Source organism: Sus scrofa, chromosome 15, assembly GCF_054392235.1.
Source record: "Sus scrofa isolate SSC_HxYL_T2T_F1_AM1 chromosome 15, Sscrofa_HxYL_maternal_Yorkshire_Landrace_v2.0, whole genome shotgun sequence".
Classification (NCBI taxonomy): Eukaryota; Metazoa; Chordata; class Mammalia; order Artiodactyla; family Suidae; genus Sus; species Sus scrofa.
This window is the reverse complement of record NC_139397.1, coordinates 123,437,437-123,459,783: the sequence shown is the minus strand read 5'-3', so window position 1 is coordinate 123,459,783 and position 22,347 is coordinate 123,437,437. Positions and strand designations below refer to the sequence as shown.

The following is a 22,347-nucleotide window of genomic DNA, read 5'->3' as shown; positions in this document are numbered from 1 at the left end:
CAAGGCCGGTCTGAGTTTTATTGAAGGCCACTTGAAGGGCCCCTCATAGCCATCAGCTGTTGCCATGACTGTGATGCTGCTTGGTATAACACCCTGCCCTTCCTCCTATTCATGAGGCTGAGAGCCATGAAGCACCATAGTCTTTCTCCTCTGGATTTCAAATAAGCGTATGGTAATTTAAGGAAGTCACATTTCAGTCATTACATGACTTAATGTAGAAGTAGAACAGGGAAGACGTATCATGCCTGCCCACCTCCACGTATCTGCGCCAATACCTCTTCTTCTTCCTTCCCAGTCTATTTTTCCTGTGGGCTTTCTTCTTGGTTTAGAATAGATCAAACATGGGCATCCAATCTGATGAGCCCAGGCTTGAATAGCGCTAAGTTAATCTACTCTGAATTTCCTCCAGTATTATCACTCTCTATCTTTTTCTTTTTTATGGTAATTTTTTTGGGGAAGGGGGGGGAATACAGGTCTCTCTCTATTCACCATGCTGTCCATCTTATAGAAATCGGAGTCAATGGAAATGACCTGTCTAAAACGGTAAAATATTTAAAAAAAAGAGAATCAAATATGTGGTAAAGAGCAGAGTCTTATCGTTTCTTCCTACCTCACAAGTTAATTATGCCATCCTGGCTGTCAGCTCAAGATGGTGCAGGTGAATGTATGTGGCCCTTTAGGAGTTTTATTCAACCCAAAGTCAGGTGAACAAGCTTGTTGTTAGCACTATAAATTGATACCGCAAAATCAAGGCTTAACACAACCCCCAAATTTCAAACAGCTAAAGCATCAAGCAAAAGGGAAAAGAAGAACTCCAGACCAGCCTAAACGTCTCTCTCAGGAGTACAACATCTTGGGGAAAATGTCTTTGACCATGACCTGACCTGAAGATCCATCCATCACTGCCACACTGGAAATTCAGCCTCTTCCTGGGGGCAGTGGTTTTCATTGTGTTAGAAGTCTGCCTCCTTACTGGCCAAAATGCTGAAGCACATTCTCATCCTCTTGGTCACCAGTAAAAGATGCAGAGGGCAACTTGCCACGACCCTACTTGAAAGGATGGATGCCGTGTGGCACCCAAACTCCATAAATCCAGCCTCTTCCTGGCATGTTCAGAACACAGAAACTGGCACCTGCAGGCCACTCCAGCTTCCCCACCTCAGTGCCCATTCCCTGCATTACCCTTCAGGCCTCTACAACACACACAGGCTGTTTCCTTGGAAGGAAGATGGAAACATGAATCAACAAGAGGCAGGTGGTGTCTGTCATAGAGATCAAATTGAACTTGTGAAAATCGAGCTTTTTTTTGTTTAACCTTTGAAAAAACAAACATGGAAGAAACCCATCACATTCCCAACAATTAGTCATTTTGAGAGGATGCTCACATGTCTTAACACCTTCATGGTTAAAAGATGCAGAACGTTGGATAAAAATAGGTGAATCAGCCGAGGACAAAGACCATGGGGCTTCTGCCAGTGACTTTGGGGCCAAATCCTGTTCCTGCTTTTAAGGATTCAGTCTCTGCCAAGGATGTGACAAATCCTTGGAGGTGAGAATTCCATCATGCTCCATCTCACATCTCAGGGAAGAACTCTTAGAATGCTATTGACCGTGGGCTGGAAAGGAGTGGATGTGGCATTGATCTTGGAGAAAAAAGGGTAAAAGGGATGGAAATGATGATGAGAACATTCTGTCCCAGGAGATCACAGCCTCTTGTCTCTGCAGGCAGAGGGCTGGATGAGATGACCTCCCAAGAATGGGTCCATTTTCAAGGTTCTATGAAATGGATTGCCCAGATGTGGCTGAGATGTCTGCACCTGGAGGATCAAAGGCTACTTAAGGTGAAGAACACTTTAGGGGCTTGACTTGGCTTTTTGCATAATCACGGCTCCCAGGAGTTTGGGTGAGTGGGAAGGGGTCAAAAAAAGGGATACATTAATCAACATTTTCAAAAGCGCATCTGTTTACAAAGCCTTAAAGAAAGAAAGGCACCCTGGGGAAAAACCCAATAAAGGGAACATTTGCACAAAAAGCATTTTCCTGTGATAGCAGTTTTCTCTGGTCATATTCTTGATATCTGTGTTTGATTAAAAGCTCTCTTCCTCAAAACCTCTTTGCCCTTTACAGGCCACTTTCCTTTTCTGTTGAGCCCAGGAGGTAAACCTCAGCCTGTTTCCTCAGGATGCTGGCAGGGAGTGTGGTGGTTCACAGAGTCCGTGCAGTTGGAGCAAAGAAAAGGGAAGAGTGGGTTGGGGGAGGGGAAGAGGGGAGCCAGGAGTTCAAGGCAGACAGTGGAGGTGGCACCTACCGGGAAGGGGACATGACACAGGATGGAGACTTGGTTGGGGACTCGAGGCAGGTGGCAAAAGAATGTGAGGACCAGGGACCTGGAATTAAGTCATTTTTTTTTTTTTGTCTTTTCAGGGCCGCACCTGCGGCATATGGAAGTTCCCAGGCTAGGGGTTGAATCAGAGCCACAGCTTCTGACCCTCACCTCAGGCACAGCAACATCAGATCTGAGTCGTGTCTATGACCTATGCCATAGCTCATGGCAATGCTGGATCCTTAACCCACTGAGTGAGGCCAGGGATCGAACCTGCATCCTCATGGATACTAGTCAGGTTTGTTTCCACTGAGCCACAACGGGAACTCCGAAATTTTTTAAAATGAGGATAACTTGGCAATGACCCTCCAGGACTGTTTTAGTGGATGGGCGCGTCTGTCAGTATGAGGCGGATGAGAAGCAGTGGAATGTGCCACACCTTTCGAGAACACAGGTCAGGAATGGATGTTCCCACCCACACAACTTCCACTTTCAACCTCTGTGCTCATACGACCCCGTTTCTTTCTGGGTCCCCATGTGGATTCAATCTCAGGCCAGTCTGACTCCAAAACCTGAACTCTGACTCTCAGTACTGCATTAGGGCCAGAGAAGACCCTCCCCTCACCTGGTCCAGGCCTGCACTCAAGCTCTCTGGGTGGGCACAGGAGACTGCAGCTTCCCTATGTCATCACTACCCCACCCCCACAGAAAAAAAAAAGGGGCTGCTTTCTCTTAACCCTAGTGGGCCGGATACACATTCTCTGGCTCTTTGCCTGCACTGTTTGCTTTGATGGGAACTTGCAAAGACTTCTCGTGAATGTGGAGATGCGGTGATCTGAAATTTCGGGCTTCACGGTTTCCATGATAGGCATTACCCAGAGAGAGAGGCCTGATCTGCATTCTGAAAAGGGCAGTTTTCACTTACGGACTGAACCACCAATCAACCAACCCTCCCTGATTGACAGGCTTTACCACGTGCCCAGGAACCACATGGAGGACTTTGGGAAAGGAACGTGTATGGGACCAGCTGTCCACAATCCAGGGCCTTCAGTGTGACTGGGAAGGCCTCGCCCATGCCAGAAGAGCATCAAAGAAAGAGGGGTGCTCTGGAGGGAGCTCAAAGTGCTGACACAGTCTGGGGCAGAGATGGGGCAACAGAGGCTGCTGGAGAAAAACTGAGCGTGGGGAGGAGGCTGCTACAAGAGGTGGGGTGGGGAGTTCAGCTCCATTTCTGTTTGATGGATAGGGATGGTCTCAAATATGGTGCCCGAGCCCCTTAATGCAAACACTCATCTCTTGGTTTGGGGCCTGAATTCATTTTTATCAGATCCGCTGAGGAATTCAAAAAGACTGCCTTGCCGGATGACAATCTTCCACCCTGTATCTCCCTACGTGACAGTCAGGTCTCTGCCCTGCTCCCTTCACTGGTTGCGGCAGATCAGCAGCACGAGAGCAAGAATTCATGGGTGCCTGCAAGGGAGTTTCAGAGAGGTTGGGTAATCAAGCGAGCAGAGGTGCCACTACTTACAAAACAAGGAAGACACCCAGTTGAGCAAAACCTGGCCATTTTCATATTGACTTTGCATCTCAGCTGAATGGTCCCCTTGTTTCCCTTCGCGTCACTGAGAGGTGGGTTAGGTACCCAGTGAAGAGTGATGTAAAGTTTCACCTAGTTCCTATTATCCTGACCTTCCAGGACAAAAGACCCCATAGTGGCTAATTTTTGGATATCTTAAACTCAGTTCCCAGACCAGGGATTGAACTTGGGTTGCAACGGTGAAAACGCCGAGTCCTAACCACTGGATCCCCAGGGCCCTCCCAGTGGCTAATTATTAAACATTCCCTCCACCCCAGAAGAGTCACATATTCTCCTGCAACACAAGGGCACCAATGGGGAAACAGCCACGCCCAGTTGTGGGCGGAGCCTACTCTAAGGGGATGCATTTCTGGGGACTGGAGGGCAGTTTGGGATCTGGCGGGGTAAGACCACACATGCCATCGTGGGAAAGGCCCCGACACTCCAACCTGCGAGTGGAAAACTCCTCTCTGAGCATGGCTGAGGTCAAGACAAGAACTTTCTAAAACTTGAGAAAGACAAAAGCATTTTAAGTTTTCCTTCCCATTCTTTTCTTTCTCTTTCCCACTTCCCTTACGCACACACTTTCCTCTTTCCCTCATTATCTTCTGTTTTGCTTTTTTCCCCCTCTCTTCAGTTAGGGTCCTTTTGGGGTTAGTTTGCTCTTCTGCAGTTGCAGAAAAAAATTTCACCACGCCTCATGTGCTGTGGTCTGCCGTGAGCGTCGGGTCTTTGACATTGATTGTCCTGTTTACTTTTGGCTTCGAAACAGCACTTCACATGGTCACTAGGAGACTGAGGAGTCTGTCCCAAACCACTGGATACTTTTTGATAAAGGATTGAAGGCTGTCCATCCCTGGGCACTTGCACACCAATCGCTTCCGGACACCAGCACCAACATATGCTGGTTTTCACCGAAGAGCCCCTTCCAGGCCAATTCGGGGCAGTGGCTTGAGAGGCCTGGTGGAAACGGAGGCCAGGTTGGCCACCAGAATCTATAGCAGAGACTCTCTAGGGATGGTACCTGAAGGGGAGCAGCATGGGATATGGAGAACACTGGATGGCGAGAGCTCTGCGGGGAGCACTGCTCTGGGAGCAGGCAGCCTCCTCCTCATCCGATCTCTGTGATGCCACCCAGGGGTGGGAGCCAGGATAAGCCACTGACCTCCCTGAGTCTGTCTGGTCCTCTATAAAGTAAGCACTGCTGTTCTTTCCTGCTCGAGAATTCTATCATCTTTACAGGAAGAAAACTCTGAGTCTTTCTGTAGAGGGTTGCTGGTTGTAGACAAGGCAGCTTTTACAGAAAAGGGCTCACATCCCAGTCTTCACCCCAGGTCTTTTCTCTCCTGGATGTGGTCACACCCTGAAGACATCTATCTTAAAGTGTGTGTGGAGGGAGAAGAGGATGCAAAGGACCAGTGACGGGAAACCATGAGGTTCCATATTTTCAATGCTTGTGCCTTTGGCTTAGGAACTAGTCCTGTTAATGGGCAATTGACAGACACAGTGGGTAAATGATGCCCCAAGTTTTAAGCCTCCACTTTAGCTGAGGCAGGGCTGATAAAACCTGGTGAGAAGCCATTTAACCCACATGTCCACTCAACCTGCCAAACGGCAACCAGCCTTTAAATCAAGGATTGAAGAGATGCTTACACAGGAAATCATGGAAATCATTCATTTTCACAGGTACCAGGTGTCATCGCTTCTACTTTAAAGAGGAAGAAATTGAGGAAGGAGGGTAGAAAAATGCAATAAGTCATTGGAGAGATCAGCAGTAGAACTGAGAGTCGGCCACATTTTCGACACTTTGTTTGGGCTGTGATTTATGTGGGATTAGCCTCTTGGCCACTTGGAACCCTTGTTGAGTTGATTCCAAGTTCCTGAACCCCCCGAGTCAGCTAAATCACTGGACCAGTCAGATGGGAGTCGCCTTCAGAAAATTCTCTCAGCCATTTTGTTTTGATCCCAGCAGGAAACGCAATACTGTGATCTAAATAAATGAGAAATCATGAAGGACTGGGAGATATTTCTTGGCCCTTCGAAGTGTTTAATTTGGTTTAATATTTAGTATTGGCTGAAGGTTCCCACTCCCTACCACACTTAATTTCCCTAATTCAGTTTGTTCATCCCCAGTTGCTATAAGGAGCCAAAAGTTCAGATGCAGATAGAAACTTTGCCAAAACTCCTCCATTAGAGAGTCAGGCTACTTGCGAGCCGTTCATCCCGTGCTGGGTTTGGCTTGAATTTAGAAACACCACCAGAAGATCCTTTATCATGGGTTTTTATCTCTTGGGCTATAGCCAAATCTACGCAAAGTCATGGAAAAAAATTTTTTTTGAGATTTCCAATGGTTTCAAGTTGGAAGTTAAAGGGAGTTTGGTTTGTGTTATCAGAAGAGTTTGAACATGATTTTCTATTATTTTTAGTTGAATAACCAGGAGGAAGCACTAAAAAGGATTGGAAATACCAACTGCAAATGAGAAGGCTGGGAAATGACCTAATAATACTTCCAAGTGTGGAGACAGACAAGCAGCTGAGGCCAGAATGGCTCCACTGAGCCCCAACAATGGTGTGAAAAGAAGAAAAAGGCAGGCAGCAAAATGTTTAGTTAGAAACATAGGCTTCATGGTTGTGTAGGTTGGGGAAAAACCCAGTAATGTTGATGGAGGAAAATTCTGGAATCTCTCCCTGGAATATATCTTTGAAAAATGAGAGAGATTCTCCATGACCATTAATGGGTGTGCCAGCAAGAAACAGGCTGTTCTTTTGTTGGCTATCTTCTCTTAGGGTAGAAAGATGGGAAAAGAAAAGTTCAGGGAGCAAGTGTCCTCTCCCCCCCACTTTGTTCTTATTTTTTCCTGAGATGTTAGGGAAAAAAGTCTTGTATCTCCACATGTCAGGGAGTTACCCCATGGACTTGGACATTTTTCCTCTCCTCCAGTCCCAAGGTTCAAGACATGCACTTACTGGAAACACCACTCAGGTGGAGAGGTTTGGTCCAAACTAGGAGAAGTGAGAAGATGAAGAAGAAAGAAAACCACATCCATGTCCAATGTGAAAAAAAAAAAAAGTCTTCTTAAAGATCACCCCTCTATTTTGTAGGTCCTTGGGAAAAACTCTCTACACACAGTATCTCGCCAAGAGAGCTTGCTATGCTTAAAAATTAGGTTCTTTTGAACACAAGGATCCATGACTCTGTGATAAGATGTGAGGGGTTCCTAAAAGCCTCCTCTCTCTGCCCATTCAAGGGATGACGCCCTCCCTGCCCGCCCGCCCCGCCCAGAGTTTGCTGGTGATTAAAAATTGTGGTTATGACATAAGAGAATGATTCCTCCAACTTGAGGCTTGGTCTCCTGTAAACATGCAATTACTTGGAGGAAGCAAGCAATTAAGCCTTTGTGTCGGGAACCTGACATGCTTTTCTGGCAGAAGGCCTTGGTGGTGGTGGTAGGGGAGGCAGAGAAAGTCTAAGAATGCCAGAAGACAAGAAAAGGGGCTGCCAAGAGAGGAGGAAGGTGCAGAAAGGGGAGGCTGGAGGTTGAAGATGGACAATACCTGGCGCTGATAGGTGGATAGGTGCAGACAGGTCTTCCTTGGGGAAAGAGGAGGAGAGGGCGGCTCTATCAGGGGTTCAGAGCCAGGAAGTGGTGATGATGCTGAGGGCTCAGGGCTTCCCATGAGCACTGTCATTGAGCTCGCCCTCTTGGTCTACAGTTGGCTGAGGTGGATGAGGAACCCTGGGGGCTTTCTGAGAGTTCACCTCAGCCCCTGACTAGGTCCTAATGACTATCTCCCTGCCCCAGTACCAGCCTTCGGAAGAGCCCTAGGCAAGGACTGCAGGAGACTGCACTGGCCCCAAGGTCCTTAGGCCTCTCCTCTCTGACTAGATGGTAGTAGGGAGGTGCAAAGAGAGGAAAAATTTCTTTTTTTCTTTTTTCTTTTTCTTTTTATTTTTTTTTTTTAGGGCTATGCCTGAAGCCTATGGAGGTTCTCAGGCTAGGGTCCAAATCCGAGCCATAGCTGCCAGCCTATGTCACAGGCACAGCAACTCGGAATCTGAGCAGTATCTGTGACCTACAGCACAGCTCATGGCAACACCAGATCCTTAACCCACTGAACGAGGCCAGGGATTGAACCCGCATCCTCACGAATACTAGTTGAGTTCATTACCATTGAGCTGCGACGGGAACTCCAAGTTTCTTAACAGACTGTATGAGCCTCAGTAACCAGCGGGCTGACTGAGAATAAGACTTTGATCAAGGCCACCTCAGGCTCAAAGCTGTCCCTGTACTCCCTTCATTTACTGGAGCTGGCTGCTCTCTAGCAAGTTCCAGAGAACTCCAGTCCAGGCAGCCACTTATTGAGTCCTGCCACCTAAGAAAGAAACTGCTGCTGTTGGAAGCCAAGACATGGTAGACTATCGTTCCTGGTCTGGATCAGAGTCTTTGCCTTTGGGCAATGTTAGCTAATGATATTAAGAGGGTTCAATTTTGCACAATCACACATAGAAGACAAAACAACGGTGGTACGTGTATGACATATGTTTGATGACTTATCTGCAGCTCACCCACACTTCACTCTCATGCTGCTTTCTTTCCCAAAGCATCGAGAGTTACATCCAAGCCTCATGCCTGAGAGGGAGTAGTCTTGGATTTTTGGCAGGTTGGGGAATGCTAGAGACGTCCATGTATGGCCGGCCACACTATCCATTATGTTCAAAGTCATATTACTGTGACTCTTTCATCCTAGGGCACAGTAGGAATCAGGGCAGCAACTCTTGGAGGCATCGGTGTTTTGAACTAACGAGTCCCTTGGCTTCTCCTCTATTTGCCACTCCCTGCTGGAGCCACTTAGGACTCCCAGCTTCGCCCGCACGGTGAAACCTTCCCCTGGAAACCACCTCACCTCCTAGTACCTTCCCCTGGGTCACATTAGCCCTGAACCTCCTTGGAAAGAAGCTGGGCGCCTCCTGTCAGCCGGGCAGATCTGCTCCTCCCAGGGCCATGGTGGGAGCCTCAGGCACAAGGCCCCAAGGACTGGAGACTGTTTTGTCATGTGGGCTTCCTTGTGGCCGCTGGAATATTGTAGTTTGCAGCAGGATACTGTGCACTGACCTTAAAGGATGTTTTTTACATGAATTTTTTAGCAGAAAACATAAATAAATAACAGCAAGGCACAGCCCAGTCACTCTTTGAAGAAACCAAGTGGAACTCATTAATCATGGAGAACAGGGCTCTGCCTGCTGAACCCAGGGAGAGAATTAACTCCTGGGCCACAGTGGCCACAGCTCCAGCAAGATGCCACATAGAGCCAGTCCCCTATTTTCTACAAACTGGCATTAAAAATAGTAGTCCCTGAAATTAAAATTCTCTTCAGCTAAAACCACCCAATGTCTTCCCTGGCAAGCACTCCACCCACTTTAGAAAAAGAGAGAGAGAGAATATTGCAGAGATGACGTGGCTTGTGCACATGGCGGAGGATAAAATGGAGGACGTCCGTGAGTTTGTTATCCTCTAAAATGAGGGCGGGCTCACTTGAGAAAGCAAACCCTAGCCATCTGAAGCATTTATTAAAATGAAAACAGGCACATCAATTTGACCCAGATATTCCATCCCAGAGAAACGTGCACAGAGACAACCTCGAGGATGTTCACTGCAGTGTTGTTTAGCATAGTAAGAAAAACTAGACATAACCTGATAAGCCACCAATAGGGGAGCAGTTAATAAACTATGAGACATCAACATGATACAGAATGCTAGACAATAGCTAAAAAGGATGGGCTAACCCCGTTGGCTTGGGCCAAAGTGTCTACAAGGCTTTGTCAAATGAAGAGTAGCAAGTTATTCAGCAGAGTGAGCAAATGTGAGACCATTTACACAAGACCAAAGCAAGCTCCAACCAAAGCAAACCGCATCATTAGACATGCCGTATCTATTTGTAAAGGTATAAAATAAGGCCTGGAACTATCTACCTCCAGCTGTTTTTCTTGGTTATCTCTGGGGAAGAGAGTGGGATGGTTAACAATGAAATTGACTTCTTTAAAAAAAAATTTTTTTTTGCACTTTTGAGAATGCAGTCATGTATAACTTGTAAATTAAAAAGGAATGAGAAGAAACCTCACCAGGTACCATCCTAAAATTTCCCCTAATGACCTTCTTCTGAATCAGTCACCACTCTGGTCATGAACCCCCAAGAACAGGTGTTTTCTCCCCTCAACACCCTGTCCTGCCTCAGCATATCTATTGCGGACTCTTCCTATTTCTTGGTTCGATGCCCATGGGGCTTTAGTTTTTATTGGGAGCTTTGAGGTTAGTGACAGCAAAGCTCAAGAACAATTACTTTACGGGGAAGAGAGCAGAAGGCTTCTGTGTCTCCTGCCCTCTGGGCTTGGGGCAAGAATGGTTTCTGCTGCTTTCCTGAAGCACCAAGATCCTGCACTGTGTATGCAGAAACCATGCTAAAAGGGGGGTTGTTCTGTGGCAAGTCCCCAAAACTTGGATCTCTTCCATGCTTAAGTTTGGGGTCAAAGGGAACTCCTTCGCACAGTTAGTGCAAATGTGCTCTGGCTGAAGCCTGTGGCCTGACACCTTCTAAGGGTGCAGGTTTCTGATTGCATCTAACCTCTAGATGTCCTTCAATGCACCTGATCCACGTCAGGCTTAATTAAATCCTACGCTATTCCTAGTTTTTAATTTATTTGTAGAAGGCGATCTTTCCCCTGCTGATAATCAGATCATCAGCTGGTGTTCCCCTCTCCCCTCCTTTTCCTCTGGTTGGTCTTGTTTTGTATTTTCTTTGGGCCGTCATTGAAGTGGATGAAAGGCAAATTACAGCTGCGAGAGTCCCAGTGATGCACACAATCAAAGAGAGAAAACAAGCCGCACCTACAGATCTGCAATTTGGCTCAGATGTGGAGCCCACAACGCAGACAAATGAAAACTTAAAAATGAAGCCCTTTTCATCAAAGATTACAGAAAGGCCACAATGTTTGTGCAAAACAACTGCAGAGTCAGTGAAGGGAGGTGATGAAAGCAAACACAGGGCCACAGCCAACTGGCCGGACTGGGGGTATCTAGGCTAGGAGGGCAGTGTCTTGCTTCCACCACAAGGATGCACATTTAAACCAGCATAAAGGGCCAGGTAGGAGCCAAGATGGACCATACTGAGCCTTGACATCTGGTGTTTATGATCCGTGGAAAGACAATTTCTGTAACATTTATGCTTGGGTTAGGTCTGAAATATCATACTGATAACAGTGCTGTGTTTGACGCCTAAGATTAGAATCCTAACAGTCTCTGCTCTTTTGGGGAACAGAGAGTGCCTGCAGAATAAGTCTTGGGATTAGAATCAAGGCAGGAAAAGCAGTGATGAAATTCTCCAAGGTGGCTCCAAAACCAGTAATGCTAACGAAACACAAGCAATAGCTAATTGAATTCACTCTGGCAAATTTGGTCCCAGGCCAGCCCACGAAACTGTTGACTGAGCCTCGTTCTAGCTTGAAATAAACGCCTTTTGAGAAGCTTTCATTTCATCCTTTGCTAATAGGAACAAACAGCTTTAAGGATAGCCAAATGTGGAGTTCCCAATGTGGCACAGCAGGTTAAGGATCTGGTGTTGCTGCAGCTATGGCACAGGCTGCAACTGCGGCTCCAAGAACCAAATGTTACATGGACAAAATGGGTAACGATGCTTGTCTCTAGAGGAAGAAACAATGCTCTAACTGTGGACATTCTGCTCTATTCTCCTGCACAGGACAGACAGTGACATCAATACTGAGCCATCTGTACTGACAGCGCTTCCTGTGAGATCTGAAAACCCAGAAGCCTGTTTCCTGTAGTGCCACTTGGGCAGCTATAAAAAGCACTCCTTCCAGGATTTAGGTCTAGAGAGGAAGAAAAGCAGGATTCTGGCAGAAATTGGGTCTCCTAGATGATTTCCCTTTTCTTGGGACTTTTAGGAATGTTCTCAACTCCAAGGAAATCTTCTGGGTTGACGGAAAACATCTAAGACATGTCATGAATAGGAGGTGGTGGAAGGTCCTTCCGTAGCCCCTTTTGCTCACCATCTAGAACCACAAAGAGCTGGGACACTGCCTTTCCTAGATTTTTTTTCACCCCTAATAAATACCCATCTGATAGAGACATTTTATGCAACGATTTCACTACCTACTCAAGAAAGAGAACCAGAAGATAAATACCTGTCAACAAGATCTGGCCTTCTTGGGGGAGTGGGGGACGCACCTGTGGCACATGGAGGTTCCCAGGCTAGGGGTTGATTGGGAGCTGCAGCTGCCAGCCTACGCCACAGCCACAGCAACACGGGATCTGAGCCGTGTCTGCAACCTACACCACAGCTCATGGCAACGCCGGATCCTTAACCCACTGAGCAAGGCCAGGGATTGAACCTCCATCCTCAAGGATACTACTCAGGTTCATTTCTGCTGAGCCACAATGGGAACTTCCAAGATCTGGCTTTTTGAGTACGTTTCCCCAAGTTTCTCTCCTCAAAGTGTTTATAGAACTGTTCCTTTTATAAAATGCTCCACGACGATATTTCCAGGTTCACAGCAATCATATAAGTATCTTCATTATTTGCTCCAAAAAATGAAGTCTGGAATGTCTTTGAGTCTTGAACATGCTCTAAGTTCCCGTTTTGTCTGGGAAAGTGCTCATAAATTGGAGAGCCACGTCCCCGTGGAAGTCATAATTTGGGAGGCAAGGGGTAAGATGTCGCCACTTCTTCACCAAAGGAAGTGATCTGTCTCTGCAGAGCTGAGTACATGATTCAGCTTTGCTGGTCCCCCTCCCCCCTGGGGTCCTCTGAATGTAGACGCCAATCTCCAGGGATGTGCCATCAAGAGAAATTTTGTGGAATCACACGGAGCAATTTAGCACTTAGCAACTTTTGCAAAATCCCACACCAATCATAAAAGTTGGCTCAGCTGCACAAATTGGATAAAACTCCTAACAAGCAAGTCATAAAAATAAAAGAAGGGAAAGCTGGCATTTAGCCTCAAGGAGGAAACCCACCTACCTCCCACAGAAATGCCTCATAGCTCAGAGGTGATGTGTAAACTCTGGAAACATCGGTTTGTTCAAAGCCTACATTTCAATTTTGTTCTCACAAGCCAAGATGGGGGGAAAAAAAAAACCCAGGTGTTTGTATAAAAATATCATCATTTTATTACATTCCACACAATACATTTTCAAATAATTTCCAACGTCCACAAGATATTTTGACACACAGGCAACTGAGCAAATGCAAGAGATGTCACAGATATAGGGCGAGGGGATAAGAATAGGAAGTAAAAATCTTTTAAGTTTTCTTGTTTAGTTGCTGTTCTTTGGTAATTTTGGTGTTTACTTGCCTGCTAGTTTCATTTTAAAGACAGGATCTTCTTAAAGATGGGGTATCAACCTCAGAACTATTACTGGATTTCCTATCCTATTCTGGCTTTCATTCCAAACATGTGAGACAAGGGAAAAGAATTTATTTTCAGCATTCTGTTTTATCAATGGCAATGCTATGATCCTTTGTTTTTTTCTCCTGCCTTTACAGGCAATTAGGGGATAGCAATTGCTAGCATAACATCAAGGAAGGGCCTTCCACCCCTGAGGTCAGGGTTCCCCTCCTAGAGCTGTTAATAGGGAAGCTCTAAGGCAAACACTTGACCAGCCTGAGCTAGACCTTCAATTCATTCATTCATTTATAGTGCTATCACCTCTTTGTCTTCTGAGAAGCAATTCTAAACATGCATACATGCATTCACCTGTCCAGTCTATTTTTCTTAGAAGAGAGTCACCCTTCCCTCTCTCCATGGAATACAGGATTTTGCTTTTTAAAGCGGCAAGGCATGACATTTTACAGAAGAGCTACCCTTTTAGCACAGTACCTGGATAATACCATGAAAGTTGCTGGGGCTGAGAGAACAGAGAGAGATGAGAGGGAGGGAGGGAGGGAGGGAGCAGGAAAGAGGATTGTGACATCCCCAGCTGAAGTGCATCATGGGATTCACAAAGATTTGAGCAGTCTCATATTCTCAACGACAGCATGTACATAAAGATGACGCCACATGGGGCATCAGATAAAGATACAGCAGATTCGCAAAGTTGTTATCTTCTTTTAAAGAAGGGCAATCCTCAAGGGTGTATGGGAACTCAGCTGCTACACTGGCTGGACTTTCCAGGTATAATTCCCTGACACCAGGCCTCCACGAGGTGCCTGGAGGGATGTCAGTCATTTTGAGGGAATGCCTGGTGCCAAATGCACCACTGGCTGTGGACACCTGAGATAAAAAGCCCTTAGTGACCGGCAAGGAAGTCATCCTAAGGTGTCCATGGTACCCGGCTGCCCCTCCTCCCTCTCCCCATCCTTCTTTGTCCATCTTCAGCTGGGGGAAGACACTTCTTGAAATCCCAAGGTAGCTCATGCTCTAGCCTTTCATCTTTTTGCTTGGTAGGGCTGCTGTGGTTGAGACAGACCAGCTCTTTGAAATAGAATAAGAGTGGGAGAACACCATTCTTTCAGGGGGATGAAACAAACCAGATGGGAAAGTGACTGTGTGTGTGTTGGAGGGACCTATGTGAATATTCTGAAAGAACGCTAAGAGTCTCTCTCTTCCAAGCAGCACCCCCCCAAAATCATTAGTATTTTGTTCCCAGAAGGTATCCTGAGGCTTTCAGCCCAGGCAACCCTCTTTGGAGAGAATCTTCTACTTCCCCAGTGGGTTCCTAGCAGGAAGGTGAGAAATAAACACCCCCAAGGTGGAGCCCCAGCACACTGGGAATCTTGCTAAAATACGCACTTTCTATCAATGAAATTGACTTTGTTATTGAATCTATCCTTCGTACAATATCATTAGGCAATTTATCCCTAACATCCCTCTCCCTGCACTGACTGCTTAGAGAGGACAAATGGGCAGCAATGGATTTATCTTCATTTTACCTTCTCCTGATGATGCAGCAACATCTGGAAATGCCAGGCCAGCCTAGGAGGGTGTATTTGCCAGATGCCACGAATGTTTTAAGGGGGAGCACATCGGTACATTAAAAAAAGAATGGCAACCTTTTATTCTCTCATCATATTCAAATACCTCAGGTGAAGAGCCTTAGGTTTTAGTGGCTCTCCATTCAGGCACACATGAACACCATGAAAGGAAAGCAAATGACCCCTTTCCCCCCATAGTTTACAAACGCTACTACAATGACCAAGATCACATCAAAGAATACGTTCTTTTTAACCTTCTTACTCCACCCCATCCCGAGCAGGGCACAAGGAACGAACGCCCCTGGTGAGGAGGGTTTGTTTTGTTTTTTTTTAAAGACAACGTTTCCATCCTTCCTTCTCCTCCACCTCCTCCTGCTCTCAATTTAAGACGACAGCTTCTCCTACATCAGTCTCGGTCTTGTTATTCTCTATGACTTATTCCAAGATTGGACTTAACCGATAAAAGCTAAACATTCATTCGAAGCTTCTCTTTTATAAGGCAACATGAGACAGATTCGCTTCAGGGCTGGAAGTCGTGATGGTTCCACACGCACCCAATGGTGGCTACTTCAAAGACGCCTGAGACGTGACAAGGGGTCACGTCTGAGTGCACCGGGGGACCCTTCCTCTTGGGTCAGGCGGGTTGGGCATGGGGAGAGGAACGGGAGGGGCCACAATTCTTTTCACTGTGGCCTCTAGTTTTTTAGGTACCTGGAGATGACAATGGTAGCCAACAGAAACCCAGCCAGAGCTAGATAAGGCAACAAAAAGCTTCAATCTCTTCTCCAAGTAAACAAAACTAGTACAGTATATTATTTTCTGGAACAGGTACCCCGGGAGAAGTAACACAAGAGTTAAAGGGGGTCCTCTCTGAACACACCCACACACTCCCCCCCCCAACAATGAGCCAGTCTCTCTCTCACACCCACGCACACACAGAGCTATTCACACGCGCAGATGTGTACTATGTACAAACACACAGATCTGGGGTCTCCCCTCGAGTCTCCGGGCGGGCTGCCCACCGGGAGGAGGGCCGGGATAAGGCAAGGGGAAGACACAGGGAACCAGTCTCCGGAAGGAAAACGGTGAGCCTTGAGTTGTGAAGTGCTTCTCGTGTTCCAAGATGCAGCATTAGAGTTGGGGGCGGGGGAGTTGGAAGCAACCAAAGGGGGGGGAAAAAAAAAAAGAAAAAAAGAACCCAAGGAGAATGGTCGGGATGGATAAGAGCGCACAGGGTTTGGGCCCCGAGAGAGAGAGATGTCTGAGCGTTCACACAGAGACTAGGCGAGGAGAAAAAAAGTGCAAAATCGAGGCAACGTGTTTGCAGTCTTTCTTGTTTGTTTTTGGGTGCCGTCCTTGCTTCGGCCCTCAGCAGTGCGAGCTGCGGTCTTGCTCTAGCTTAATGGTTAGGGTGGGCTCCACCGCCAGAGGGGCCCCGTTGGTGTAGTGGGAGGTTTTGTAGGTGATGGAGTGATCGGTCTTCTTGGCCGCATAGCGGAACCGGTGGTAGTGGAGCACCAGGGCCAGTGCGACGGAGACCAGCACCAGCACGGCGCCCCCGGCGGCCATAACGTAATACCAGTAGGCTGGGATGGGCTGCACGGGCACCGTGTCCACTGTGGGCTCCGTCCCTGGTAGGAGGGTGCCCCCTGGTGGAGAGACACAGAAGAGTGTTGCTAGGCTGAGAGCATGCAGACTAATCAAAAAACTAATTAAAAAAAAAGAAAGAAAGAAAGAAAAGAAACACACACATGCTTTGGAGCGGATAGGGAAGGGGACAGGGGAATAAAGTGGTACTACGTATTCAGTGTGTGCCAAGCACGTTTCAATGATTGATGCTATTTCCTACTTACAACCTTGTGAGGTAGGTACTGTCAGACCCATTTTACAGATGAGGAAACAGGCTCAAAGAAGTTAAATGAATGGTTTTGCAGCACGTAAGTGCTAAGTGTGGCAATGAACCAAGAGTTGTATGATTCCCAAACTCTTCTTTCTGTTAAACCACAATTACTCTATAATACAGAGAAAGATTATGATCACACACACATACACACACACACACACACACACAAATACACTCAAGTGCATGATGCTGAAATGACTTCTGGGCTCCTATAGGACCAATTCTCCAAATGGGTGGAAATACAGTATTTGGTCTGGCTGGCCAGCATTCTCAATGTGTTCATTAGGCTGGCTGGACTTAAAGGTGAATTCCACTTTGGTTTGCCAAGGCTTCCATGTTCATTGAATCAGCCTGGTCTTGTCTAAACAGGTCAGCTACCACTGTCAAGCAATGATTAAACGCATCTTCTTTTTTTTTTTTTTTAAATTGAATGGAGGATTTAAAAAGCTGATTGGAAGGATGTTGCAACCAAAAAAATGTGGGCGCAAAATGATAGTAGGTATGTGTGAGCGAGAGTGAGTAAGTGAGAGCAGAGGGAGGGAGCTCATTCTAATCATGGAAAAGACAGAGGAGGGGAGAGAAGCTAGCAGAGGATTTAGAAGGCAACCACATTCACTGGCCAGCCTCTGGTTACCATGGAGATGATGTCGTAGATTTAAGCCCAGGGTAACTCTGGGGAGAGACTGGCTAGAGTCCCACTTGATGCAAAACAGTGCTACAACCTGATTCTCCAAACGATTTACATCAGATGAGAATCTGGCCCAGAATGGGGCTAGGGGCTGTGGAGCTTGCCGAAACCAGACATGATCTTCACTTCTGAAAAATGATGCACGCTTAACCTACGAAAAATTCCTCCCTAGCCGCTTACGTCAACTGATGGTGGCCAGAAAGATGCATCCTCTCTATCCATGGGGTACCCCAGGTGGGAGCCACGGGCGGCAGGTGCTACTGTCTGTCCGTGCACCATTAGTCCTACTCCGTGGATGTCTCTCTGTTCAAGACGGAGAGAAGGCTCATTTATAGTTTCAGTCTCTCTCCCTCAAGAGACTCAGAGCTCCTCAAGCAGAACTCACTCTAGTCTTGGCTTCTACCTCAGGGTAAGCACCAAGAAGGCGCTTCGTAAATGCTCATGATTAAAAGACTGAACTGAGGTAAAGACTCCTACTTCTGAGTCAATGTTCGCCAACTCCTGCAGCCCGAACCCCAGAGCTCCTCTCTTTGATCTGGGAAATAGCTGAGGGGAGAGCCAGACCTTCTGATGTCTTCTCAGAAGTGCTAGAAAGATGAGAATGTTTTTCTTGGAAAATCTTCCAGAGCCTGCCCACCTTCCCCGCTCTTAAGCCCTCGTTCCTCTAGTTTTAGGGATCCCGTTCTGCCAAGGTACAGGGTTCACTGGAGCCTCTCAGGCCATCAGAAGTGCCACGGGGTTGGAGGGGCAGTGACAAGGATTCGTCGCACAGCATATATTCTGGCAGCTGCACCTACAGCCCCCAGTGGAAAGATCTCAGAATCCCAGAGTCCACCCCCCCCATTATCTTCTTCATTCCTCCTTTTTTCCTTTATTCCCAAACCATTTCCATCTTTTAATGATTTCATTACCATATTTTAGAAAGCGCCCTCCTTCCCCCCTCTCTTTGTGACTGTACTGAAAATCATGCATAGGAGTGGAGAGAAAGGGAAAGCGAGGCACTGCAAACAGCTCCTTGAAATGGCCAGCTCGCGAGTCACAGGGAACTGGTGTCAACTCATTATTCAGGTCACCAAGAGGAGCTGCTGCCTGGCAACCAGGCTGCTGTTGGAGTTTCATGTGGGCTCAGAAGACTGCCCGAGAAACAACACAGTGTGCAGGCATGGGCTCGAAGTTCCTCGGTGACGCCTCCCCGCCCCCAAAGGGCATCCTCAGGTCTGCCTCTGACTTCGATTTGGCTCCACGGTGGGGCTGATCCTCTAATGAGGCTGCAGCTCACCGGTGGGAGGAACGCAAGGCAGTAACTCCACGGGGTTTAACTCCCCCACCCTCTGCGACCGCCCGAAGCACCCAGGCAGACCACAAGGCAGGGGCACGTGTTTCTGTCAGGCAGGAAAGAGTCACGACTGTTCACGTTCCCATCGTCACCACACAGTCTCAGTTCAAAGGTTTGCTTTCCTTCAGCCAAAATGCAGATTTTCCACATTAAATGTAACCCCCAGGGCTCAATGCACCGGGGGCTGGGGTCTAAAGTGTCGCTTATGATAAAGACAAAGTTGGGGCACAGTGGGGAGGACCAGGGACCCCCTGGAGAAGGAGAAAACCTATTACGTGGATTACAGTTTCAGAATCAGGGACAGACCTCTGACCTCAAGTTCTGCTCTGCTTTGGAAGATAAACTCCACTTTAGGTAGGAGACCCTCTTCCCCTTTCTGCTAATACTCCCCTCCCCAGAAATGGTCATCCTGCAGAAAATTTCAGTGACAAAAGCCATTCAGTAGACACTGTATTGGCTCATTAAACATTTTCCTTGGACATTTGTTTGGAGAAACGAGAACGCAGCCTATGGGAATTCGCGCTTTTAACGTTAAGGGAGTTAGAACAGAGAGGCCACACCTAACAACCCTCCTCTCACCCCCCTCATGCAATTTTAGGGGACCCGAAGTTGGAGTTTCTTAGAACATCTCCAGCTAAAGAGACTCAGCTCCTACAGGCCGGGGTTTGCTGGTTTGGAATCTGGCTTTGTGGTGGCTTCAGGGGCTGTAGGCTAATGAGGCTGTGGTTTGCCAGCCAGAGAAAAGGAAGGTGACAGATCGGCAGGGATTAAATCTCCTTACAAGGCACCTCTCCAGATAACAGCAGCAATCCCAGGAATGTCAGATAGATGGCTAGACGGATGGATGTGTGCCTGGATGGATGGATGGACTGGTGGGTAGATGGATGGGTGGGTGGATGGGTGGGTGGGTTGTTGAATGGGTGGACAGATGGATAGAAGAATGTATGTTGAACCAACATTCAGGTTCCCTGGGAATTTTTTTTTTTTTTTTTTTTTTTTTTTTTGCTTTTTAGGGCCACACTCATGGCATATGGAAGTTCCCAGGCTATGGGTCAAATGGAGCTACAGCTGCCAGCCTATACCACAGCCACAGCAATACGGGATCCAAGCCAAGTCTACAACGTACACCACAGCTCATGGCAACGCTGGATCCCCAACCCACTGAGCGAGGCCAGGGATTGAACCTGCATCCTCATGAATACTACTCAGATTTGTTTCTGCTGAGCCATGGCAGGAACTCCTTGGGAAAATGTTAATGACCTACTGGTACTTTATAGAATAGTTATTCTTGGAAAGTGCTAGGTTCTGTTAGCTCATACTGCACCTCTAGTCAAACTGCCAAAAGGTACCCTCTTCAGGCAGATGTGACCTAGGTTGGTGACTGGCTGTATTTTAGCCTCATGTGCCCCATCAGCCATATGGGGTGGCCAGGCCATTGCCTTACAACCTGGGAGCCTGGGCCATGTCCCCCAGGATGGGAGGAAGAACGCAGGTGACTTCAACCTTGCACAACACCGGTGATGTGCTGACTGGATGTCTCCTTTCATGGCTCTGACTTCCCCACTTGCTCACATACCTCCCCACCCCACGAAAAATGCTGTTGATGCCTGTTTTATTTTTCATTAATTTCCACCCTCTAATTCTCCACAACATTTTCTCATTGTGCAAGAGAATGAGAAACAGAAATTTAAATAGTCAATAACCCCAAGTGTATTTGCAAGGTCGAGCAGGCTTCCAGCCACAAATGTTCTGAGCCCCCCCTGGAGAAAGGGGGGTGATGTGAAGGTGGGGGATTTGGATTTTTGAGAAACAGGAAATTCTAAGACGAGGAGAAAAAAAAATTACACAGCATGTAGGTTCCTTTCATTCCTATTGTGCAAATAGGGTTACTGAACTAATAAGTACTGGGGACCATAACCAGAACTACAGCTGTAATGAGGGGACACCTTCTGGGGGCTGGGCTCTGGGCTTCCTGTGAATCAGCTCTATTGCTTGTGACTCTCAGATGGGAGAGCTGAGAACCTGAGAGGATAAGTGATGTGCTCCTGGTTTGACCTGGAGGAAAATTGAGGTGGAGGGCAGAGCCGTACATGGTAAAACCCTAGAGATGGCTCAGAGACCTTCGAGGAAGCTCACACTGCTGAGAAGTGGCAGCACTGGGACCAGAAGCGTGTGGACCAAATCCTCTGCCTGTGCTGGGACCTCGGGGTCAGATAATCAGATCTGGCTCCTTGCCTCTTTCTCCACATTTTGGAACACAGCTACCCTCATTGCATAGGGCTCATGGCTGCTTTTGTGCTGCAGTGGCAGGGTTGAGTGCTGGCGACACCGTGTCACGAGGCCCCACGTGCTTGCTATCCGTCCCTTTAATTTTTTTTTTCTTTTTAGGGCCGCATCCATGGCATATGGAGGTTCCCAGGCTAGGGGTTGATCGAATTGGAGCTGTAGCCACAGGCCTACGCCAGAGCCACAGCAATGTGGGATCCGAGCCGCCTCTGCAACCTACACCACAGCTCACAACAATGCCAGATCCTTAACTCACTGAGCCTCCTCTATGTCTTTTTACAGAAAAAGTGTGCAGAGCCCTGTTCTAAGCAGGGAGGAACAGAAACAGAAGCAGCCCTGTCCCCTTCCGCCTCTTGCGTCTGTCTGAACCTAAGAATGGTCTCAGGCAAGTTCTCACGGAACCACTGCAAAGAGGAAGCATCTCCTACATCTAGGCCGATGACACATCCTCCGGAGTCTCCCAGGTTTCCACAGACATGTTTCGAAAGACACCAAAGGTAAATCATCTCTCTTGGAAGGGAAAAAGAAAAAAAAAAAGAAAAAAAAGACTCCTTGCAAAGAAGAACTGCTTTCAGGGCTGGCCTGTCTGCAATCTTTTATGGAGAGGTAGAAAGTGGAGAGCCGGGTGAAGGGGGCTTTGCAGATAAAAGGTTTATTTAATTTGAGAGATTAAACAAACAAAAGAGAAGGTTGGCTCCTCTGGAAAAGTTTACAGAAGATAGTGGAAGAATGTGGTCACGCCCTCTGATCTGTTTGGAAGAAGAATGTAGAAGCACAAAACATCCCTGCAAAGGGACTCTCTGGGTTTGCCTGGGAAGCAGGGCGTTTGTCTGTAGGGGGAACACGGGAAGGTCTCCGCTAGGTTAGTGGGAACCCGGTGGCTCCTCTACTCTGTCTAAAATGCCTCTGCATTCAGATCCGTGGCTGGCTAAGCCTCAGACGCTTGTCCTCTCTTCAGTGGCACTTGGGCTACTTCTTGCAAACTAAGGCTTGTCCTTTCTGTCCTTGGCGAGGGGAAAAGTCAGCGTAAAAGAATCTCTTCTCCCCTTAGAGAAACTGACGTTGGCAGCTGTTTAGATAAATGGTAAACTTGGGGGAGGAAGGGGGCGTGTCAGGCTTCTGGGATGGGAGAACCTCACACAAGATGCCTCGCTGGTGGTTGTGTCCCCTTAGGCAAGCAGCGGGAGCCGGGCAGTGAGTGGTTCACACACATTGCACCCCCATGCTTCCCAGCTCAGCAACAGCTAGC

The 22,347-nt window shown here is 47.4% G+C and overlaps 1 protein-coding gene across 4 annotated transcripts in view; it reads right to left on the bottom strand.

Moving 5' to 3' along the window:
- NRP2 (neuropilin 2) overlaps positions 1–22,347 on the bottom strand; it is a 118,484-nt gene that overhangs the window by 5,367 nt on the left and 90,770 nt on the right. For 2 of the 4 annotated variants that reach the window (XM_021076241.2, XM_021076242.2), the window contains exon 16: positions 13,058–16,534. The exons of the other annotated variants lie outside the window; for them this stretch is intronic. In XM_021076241.2, the coding sequence (XP_020931900.1) occupies positions 16,254–16,534 (281 nt within the window). In that variant the 3' untranslated portion in view covers positions 13,058–16,253. Of the gene's footprint in view, positions 1–13,057; positions 16,535–22,347 lie in introns of those variants that run through there. 4 annotated transcript variants of the gene reach the window in all.